At 57.9% G+C, this 8,932-nt stretch overlaps 1 protein-coding gene across 1 annotated transcript; it reads right to left on the bottom strand.

Annotated features, from left to right (window-relative positions):
* Positions 1-4,235: 4,235 nt before the first annotated feature.
* On the bottom strand, positions 4,236-4,874 carry LOC147973019 (uncharacterized). The gene has a single exon (XM_087524536.1). The coding sequence runs from the start codon at positions 4,872-4,874 to the stop codon at positions 4,236-4,238; it is 639 nt and encodes a 212-aa protein (XP_087380662.1).
* Between the last annotated feature and the right edge of the window lie 4,058 nt (positions 4,875-8,932).

Genomic DNA, 8,932 nt, shown 5'->3' on the forward strand with positions numbered 1-8,932 from the left:
ACCTCTTGACCCCGAGCACCCAGAATGGTTTGCCGTCATCGGGGCAAACCTAAACAGCAAATAGGAAGGCGAGCTCGCCGACTTCCTCCGTGAGAATCGGGATATCTTTGCATGGTCCCCTAAGGACATGTCGGGTGTTCCGAAGGAATTCACCGAGCACAAGCTACACATCCGAGAAGGCGCAAAACCAGTCAAACAACCCCTCCGCCGACTGTCGGAGGAGAAAAGAAGGATTGTGGGAGAGGAGATAGCCCGGCTTCTGGCAGCCGGCTTCATTATGGAGGTTTTCTTTCCAGAGTGGCTCGCCAACCCAGTCCTCGTGCTAAAGAAGAACAACAAGTGGTGCATGAGCATAGACTACACGAGCCTCAACAAGGCCTGCCCCAAAGATCCCTTTGCCCTGCCAAGGATTGATCAAGTGATAGACTACACGGCCGGATGCGAGCTGTTGAGTTTCTTGGATGCTTACTCAAGATACCACCAGATAAAGCTAGATCCGACTGACCCCCTGAAGACCGCCTTCATCACGCCATTCGGAGCTTTCTACTACCTGACTATGACATTCGGCTTAAGAAATGCCGGTGCCACTTTTCAGCGTTGCATGCAGAAGTGCCTCCTCAAGCAGCTCGGCAGAAATTCCCACGTCTACGTAGACGACATTGTGGTGAAGACGGAGAAGCGCGACACCTTGCTGGAGGACCTCAAGGAAACATTTGAGAACCTGCGCCATTTCCAGATCAAGCTCAACCCCGAGAAATGCGTGTTTGGAGTGCCAGCCGGCCAGCTCCTAGGCTTCCTGGTCTCCGAACGCGGCATCGAATGCAACCCAGTAAAGATCAAGGCCATTGAGAGAATGGTGATTCCCACCAAACTTCAAGACGTCCAGAAATTCATCGGGTGCTTGGCCTCCCTGAACCGCTTCATCAGCCGGCTCGGAAAGAAAGCTCTCCCCCTCTACCACCTCATGAAGAAGACCACTCACTTCGAGTGGAACGATCAAGCCGACCAAGCTTTTCACGAGCTGAAGAAGATGCTGGCTACGCCGCCTATCCTGGCGGCGCCAACTGAGAAAGAGCCCATGCTCCTCTACATTGTTGCAACCAGCCGGGTGGTCAGCACCGTCATCGTAGTCCAGCGCCCAGAAGAGGGCCGAGCCCAGCCGGTCCAGAGGCCGGTGTACTATTTGAGCGAGGTGCTGTCTACCTCGAAGCAGAACTACCCGCACTACCAGAAGATGTGCTATGGCGTGTACTTCGCCACCAAGAAGCTGAAGCCCTACTTCCAAGAGCACCCCATCACGGTCGTATGCACCGCCCCGCTTGCTGAGATCATAGGCAGCCGGGATGCATCCGGCCGGGTGGCGAAATGGGCCATCGAGCTGGCCCCCTACACGATCTTCTACCAGCCTCGCACCGCCATCAAGTCCCAAGCATTGGCCGACTTCCTCGTCGACTGGGCCGAGACCCAGTACCTACCGCCAGCTCCCGACTCCACCCATTGGCACATGCACTTCGACGGGTCCAAGATGCGCACCGGCTTGGGAGCCGGCGTCATCCTCACCTCTCCCAAAGGCGACAAGCTCAGATACACGCTGCAAATTCACTTTGCCGCCTCCAACAACGTGGCCGAGTACGAGGCGCTCATACACGGGCTCCGGCTTACCAAAGAGCTCGGCATACGCCGGATCCTATGTTACGGCGACTCAGACTTGGTAGTCCAGCAATTATCCGGCAACTGGGACGCCAAGGACGCAAATATGGCAAGCTACCGCTTCCTCGTTCAGTAGATCAGCGGGTACTTTGAAGGATGCGAGTTCCTCCACATACCGCGAGCCGACAACGAGGCAGCTGATACCCTGGCTCGAATAGGCTCCACTCGGCAGGCAATACCAACCGGTGTCTCTCTGCAACGCCTCCTCAAGCCGTCTATCAAGCCGTCTCCAGAGTTCGATTCCATCTTCGTGCCGCCTGACCCCGACGCGGCTGGGTCCGTCTCAAAGAACCAAGCAGGTGACCCGGGGACTTTGATAGTCGGCCCGGGGACGTCAGTAGGCGGCTCGGGGACTTCAGTATTTACGCCCGAGCCGGGAACTGCCACACCCGGCTCGAGGACTGCGGTAGTCGGCCCGGGGACTGCACCAACACAACAGGCGGCGGCCGACTCCAGCATTTCACCACCCAGCCCGCCCGCCCTGGTCGCAGTAGCCGTGTTGGCAATAGAAGAAGTCACAGCTCCATCATGGGCCCAGTCCATCCTCAACTTCCTAATAAACCAAGATCTGCCGGCTGACGAAACAGAGACAAGACAAGTCAACACCGAGCCGGAGCATACACAATCGTCAACAGAGAGCTCGTCAGGCGCAGTGTCACTGGAATCTTCCAGCGATGCGTTGAGCAAGAGAAGGGCATTGCAATCCTCAGAGACATCCACCAAGGAGAATGCGGCCACCATGCGGCCTGAAGATCACTCGTCGCCAAAGCTTTCCGCCATGGGTTCTTTTGGCCGACTACTTTGGATGACGCCAAGGAGTTAGTTAAACATTGCAAAGGGTGCCAAGTCTTCAGCTCCAAGCAACACATGCCGGCTTCGGCACTCAAGATCATTCCCCTCACTTGGCCCTTCGCCGTTTGGGGACTGGACATGGTGGGCCCATTCAAGACGGTGCGCGGCGGCATGACACATCTGCTTGTCACCGTGGACAAATTCACCAAATGGATTGAGGCAAAGCCAATCAAGAAGCTGAATGGGCCGACTGCCGTGACATTCATCGCAGATATAACAACTCGCTACGGCGTGCCACACAGCATCATCACCGACAACGGCATGAATTTCACCAAGGGAGCATTGGCACGTTTCTGCGCGACGCAGGGCATCCGGTTGGACTTAGCATCCGTTGCCCACCCGCAGTCAAACGGCCAAGTCGAGCGAGCCAACGGCCTCATCCTTTCCGGCATCAAGCCCCGACTGGTCGTACCACTGAAACATTCGGCCGGCTGTTGGCTCGATGAGCTGCCGGCCGTCCTCTGGAGTCTGTGCACTACCCCAAACAAGTCAACCGGCTTCACTCCTTTCTTCCTCGTGTATGGTGCCGAGGCGGTCATCCCAACTGACATCGAGTTCGACTCGCGTCGGGTAACCATGTACACAGAGGCGGAGGCCAAGGAAGCACGAGAAGACGGCGTCGACCTGCTGGAAGAAGGCCGGCTGTTAGCCCTCAGCCGGTCCTCCATCTACCAGCAGGGCTTGCGCCGCTACCACAGCCAGAAGGTCAGACCAAGATCTTACCAAGAAGGCGACCTTGTGCTCCGGCTGATCCAGCGAACAGCCGGCCAGCACAAGCTCTCGGCCCCTTGGGAAGGCCCCTTTGTCATCAGTAGAGCGCTGGGAAATGAATCCTACTACCTAATCGATGCACAGAAGCCGAAGGTACGAAAGAGAGACGACTCCGGCAAGGAGTCGGAACGACCATGGAATGCCAACCTCCTCCGAAGATTTTATAGTTGAAATGCAGTATGTATCACGCTAACTTTTTTACTAAGTACGAGACAATAGGCCCCCCGACGAGAGCTCGGGGACTGCCATCTTTTATCTATAAATGAAGAGTATCATGCTTATGATCATGTCATTACATTCACTTTTTTCGTCCGGCACCGGGTTCGACTAGTCGGCCCGGGGACTGGCCACCTTGAGTTGTATTAGAAGTCCTACCCGTGGTCAGACAAGTAGTGTGCCGGCACCCAGGCCTTCTCTTGCCAAAAGTCGCAGTTCGAAGAACCGGCTGTCCGGCTGGCAAGAGTTAAAGGCAGGAAAGGACGCCCACACGAAAAACGGCTAGGGACTAATGGACTAATATAACAAAAGCCAGTTTTTCTCCCACCACCGACCGAGTACCAGAGTAGCCGGCCGGCCGGCTTCCATTCACCTCGCTTATATCTAAGAAAGCTCGAGTACTTGCCTTCCCCCAAAAAAATATAGCCAAGTTCTTCCCTAGCCACACGCTGATAGCAGCTGCCGGTTGGGAAGGCAGCAGCCAGGGGAAGGCGGCAAAGGAAACAGCCTAAAGATAAAAAGCATAGGCGAATGGAAGCCAAACACACACACGATCATATTTACACAAAAGGCCTTCGAAAGGCCAGCATTCAACATAGTTTGAATACACCCCCAGTGGGTGGAACTGCGCAAGTTTAATAAAAATTGTTCAAAGAGTAACAAGCAGGAAAAGCAAGGACGGCGGATTAAGCCAAGGGAGCGACTGGTGAGTCGGGCAGGTCGGTAGAGACGACAGTGTTGGCTGGAGGAGTGGCCGGCTGGCGAAACTCGGCATGATCACCACCTCCCGCAGAGGGCGCGCTAGCACGCGCCTCGTTGCTGGAGGCACGGTCAGGCTGGGGCTGGCTGGCCGCTTCACCGGCCGGCTCGACGTCTTCGCCTTCCTCTCCTTCGTCATCTTCACCTTCATCGCTAGAATCGATCTCCTCCGCCGAGTCCTCACCCGCTGCCAGGTCCAGCCCAAACCATTCCTCCGGCTGGGCAACACCGTCGTCATTTATCTCAGGAGCAAAGACGCTAATGTCAGTGCACTCGGCGATCATCGAGGCACGCTGAGCGATAGCCGGCCGCACATCCTCCATCTCCTCGTCGGCCTCCAGCCGCCAGGTGCGCAGCTGGTCCAGGTTCAACCCGGGATACCAGGCTCGGACGAACTCCAGCGCCCGCCCAGCTCCAAGCCGGGCCGCCGATACCTTCCAGGCCTCGAAGCGGCCAAACGCAACCTCCAGCCAGTCGGCAGTCCGACTCGGGGTGCGAGGAATCACTTCGCCTGGCCAGAGGGCGGCCAACACCTCCGCCCCGGCGCGCTGGAGGCGGCGGAGCATGCGGTGAGCCGGCTGCAGCCGGGCTTGGACCGCCAAGAGTTGCTCCTCAAGCGTCCGGCTCGCGTCCAGCGCGATTTCAGCCCCCGCCTGCCGGCGCGCCTCGCGGTGGGCCTCGATGGTCTGGGTGGCAAAGACGGAGTAGCCGGGGAAGTAGTCTGCACAAAAAACAAAAAGCAGCACAAGTTAGAACACAAATCAGGGGGGCAAGGGGCGAGCAAGGAGTGAGGAAGGCGGCTTACCATCGATCAGATCCTCAACCCGGCCGAAGCCCTCGATCAGCGCTTGTTTTGCCTCAGCCTAGCCCGTCGCTTCGGTCTCGAACTCAGCTTTGAGGGCATCCTCGCTGTTCTACGCCTTCTTCAGGGCCGCCTTGTGGCTCTCCTCCTGGTCGGCCAACTTCTTGGCCAGGCGGTCACGCTCCAAGACCAAGGCGTTGTACTCGGCTTCCTTGGCACGAAGGGCGGCTTGGGCCCCGCTGAGCTGCCCCCTCAAGTCGGCATTGGCTCCTGCTAGCATGAAGACAAAGGAAAAATCAATAAGGAAGAAGTCGTCAAGGAAGATCCGACCCGACTGCTCAGCAGTCAGCCCGAATCTCGGGGACTACACCCAGTGGGTGCTCTGACGCACCCCCACAGGAGATGAACGAGACAAAGCATGCACTCTGGCTGTTGGTCAGGTCCTCGGTTTTCCGGCCCAGCTCTTGAGCCTGGGAGTTGAAGGCAGCAGCGCGGAGGTTATGGTATTCCTGGAGGATCAGACAGGATGCAAGAATAAGATAGCTGTCAGGACCTAGTAAGTTCCAAGCCGCCTGCTCAGCAGCCGACTCAGAACTCGGGGACTACACCCAGAGGGTGCGCTGACGCGCCCCCACGGAAGAAATCAAAAAAGCAAAACAACCAAGGCCAGAAGGCTCACCCGGATGACGGCCCGCGTCGTGAGGAACTCTTGGGTATATCGCTGCAGCGAAGCGGCCTGGGCTTGAAGCCGGTTCCGGACCTCCTGGGCCGCCGTGTTCAGCTCGGCCGTCCCCCCGCTGGGCGTCCACTCAGACATGCTGGCGCTAGCCGCCTCCAGGGCCTCCACCGTCTGACTGGCGCCCGCAGCCCGGTGCGGCTCCGGCGCGGAGGTAGCTCTCCCTGCGCGCCGGCGAAATGCCGGCTACACCTCGAGGCCGGCCCCTGCCTCCGGCTCACCCCCGGCCGGCTGCTCTGGCGCCGTGGCTGGTTGGCCGCTTTAGCCCGCTCCAGTCGGCGCCGTCTGTGGCGCCTCCTCCACGAAGACCACGTGGTCCTCCCTCCTCTCCATCACCGGCGGGTCCTGGTCAACCTCCTCCGACGGGGGCACGGGGATGCCGGGGGCCACGGCGCGGAGGGGAATGACGAGCAGCGGAGGCTGGTTGTGCGAGGCCTCCGCCTCCGTCTCCGCGGCTGCCGCCTCCGCCCGGGCCTTGGCCGCCGCGTCGGCTTGCTCCTTCCCCGCCTGGGCGGTCCTTCGCTTCGCCGCCTCCCGCTCCTCCCGCGCCTCCCATGCGTTCCGCTCCGTGGCCTCCATGAGGTCGGCGCGGGGATCCACACGGCGGGAGCCTGAGGACCCTCCAGTCGGCCCGACTACGGAGCCGCCAGGACCTCGCTCGAGGGAAAGCGGTGCCCTGCTCGGCGAGCAAAGAAAGGTTTAGAAGAGCCTCAATCGAAGAGGACAACAAAAAAATGCAAGACGTTTGACGACTTACGCCGAGATCGCCTGCGGCTGTTTCACCGCCTTGCGGAAGCGGGCCGCCTTCTTGGCCGCCTCATCCCGCTTGGTCGCCGCCGTGGAACCCTTGGATTTCTTCGGCCGACTGCCGAAGTAGGTCGACGTGGCAGACGGGCCCGCGCCTTGATGATCAAGCGCCGGCCGGCGGTGTGGGGCGGCTTCGACCTCATCATCGTCCGCCCAGTCCTCGAGGCCGGCCCCGAGCCCCGCGCCTCCTGCCTCGTCGCCTTCCCCCACAATGGCATCTTCCATGGCGGCCGCTCCCAGGTCCGGATCATCGACGTCATCCACCATGCGGTCGGGGAGGAGCTGGCGCTCTACCCCTGCGGCCCCGGCCGTCGGCGGAAGAAGAGGGTTCTGCTGAGGGCAAACCAATTGATCAGAAGTCGGCCGTCATGAGGCCGGCTACAAAAAGGAAGAAAAGAAGAAAAACTTATGGCAGGCGGAGGGTTGGCGCGAGAATACGGCCCCTTGCCGTATCGCCAATCCTCGGCGAGCTTGCAGTTGGAGATGTAGTTCACCATGTAAGACACCTCGGCATGAGGCATCTCCCTAGTGCTCAGCCGGCACGGGTCTGTAACACCCCGGATATGACTTTCCCAATTTGTACTCCAACTCTTGCCGTTTCCAGCATTAAGTTATTTTATTTTCTCGGGTTCAGGTTTTTGACTCCGTGTGTTGTTGTCGTTGTCATGCATCTCATATCATGTCATCATGTGCATTGCATTTGCATACGTGTTCATCTCATGCATTCGAGCATTTTCCCCGTTGTCCGTTTTGCATTTCGGCGCTTCGTTCTCCTCCGGTGGTCATTTCTAGCTTTCTTTCGTGTGTGGGGATTAAACATTTCTGGATTGGACCGAGCCTTCCCAAGCAGCCTAGGTTTACTACCGTTAGACCGCCTGTCAAGTTTCGTACCATTTGGACTTCGTTTGATACTGCAACGGTTAACCGAGGGACCGAAAAGGCCTTGTGTGTGTTGCAGCCCAACACCCCTCCAATTTGGCGCAAAACCCACCAAAACCCTCTCCATCATCTAGATCATTTGATCACAATCGCGTGGCCGAAAACCGCACCTCATTTGGACACTCCTAGCTCCCTCTACCTCTATTTAAAGACCCCCTCTATGCCTATTTAAAGACCCCCCATTCCAAATCTCGGATCCCCTCCCCGAAACCCTAAAAATCTCAGATCCGCCGCCGTCGGACACGTCCGGACGGAGCCGGACGCGTCCGCCCGCCGCCGCCGACCAACCGCCTGCCGCCACGAGGCTTGGCCACCGCCCGCCGCCGCCGCGGCCCGCACGGGCCCGAGGCCGGCCCTCCCGCGTCGCCTCCCGGCCCGGGTCGCCGCCGCCCCGCGCCGCCTGAGCTCCAGCGCGCCGCCTCGGTTTCCTCCGCCGCCCGAGCTCATCGCTGGCCGCCGGCCGTCGTCGCCCGCTCTGCCCCGCCGCCCGCGCCCCGATGCCGGCCGCCGCCTCCATTGCTCCGCCCCGCGCCGGCCAAGTCGCCGGCGAGCGTCGCCGGATCCGGCCACCCCGGCCTCTCCTCCGGTCCCTCGAAGCTCCGACGCATCTCCGGCGACCTCGACTTCTGTCGGTGAACAGTGATTCCGGTGGACCTCGTAATCCGCGCAGATCTCAGATCTGAAAATATCTCGGTTGACTTTTTGCCCGAAACCCTAGTTCATGTGCCCTTCTTCATCATGCTATAACTTTGCTTCCGTAACTCCGTTTTTGGCATATAGCATATCAAAATGTTCATCTCAGAGAGTACATCATTTTATTCCATTGCATCATTTTCATTTGAGTTCATCTTGATGCCCGAAATGCTGTTAGAAGAGGGCTACTTGAGATAATTGTCAGATCTGCTACTCCATTTAGATATTTGTCATTTTTTTCCATGTTTATTGTGTGCATGCTATGCCCATGAGCTCTACATATGTTTTGTTAAAGGTTTTGCCATCTTTCCAGAGGTGCAACCCATGTATTTTTGTGGTGTGTGTGGTGACTAGCACAAGTTTGCAAAGTGAGGCACTTGGTAATGCTGATTTCAGGGACTTAGCATTTCCACTAAGTCCTTGACCTGTTTATTTCATATGGCTATATGTTCATGTTGTTTCCTAGTGATCCGTGCCTCTTTTGAGGATGATCAGTAAGGATGTTTTGTTAATCTTGTAGTGCTCTATCCATCCATGTCTTTGTTTGAAATTATGGAGCATTCTAGCTTGAGTCAATCGAGCTCTACTTTTGCTACTTCGTGAATCTGGGCAGATTGTCTACTTATTAGCGATTTTGCCGAGGATGT

This window comes from Triticum urartu, chromosome 5A (assembly GCF_056163025.1).
Source record: "Triticum urartu cultivar PI428250 chromosome 5A, HENAU_Tu73, whole genome shotgun sequence".
Taxonomy (NCBI): domain Eukaryota; kingdom Viridiplantae; phylum Streptophyta; class Magnoliopsida; order Poales; family Poaceae; genus Triticum; species Triticum urartu.

Excerpts from the sequence above, each read along its gene's own strand:
- LOC147973019 (XM_087524536.1), bottom strand. The coding sequence starts at position 4,874 with ATGCTCCGCCGCCTCCAGCGCGCCGGGGCGGAGGTGTTGGCCGCCCTC.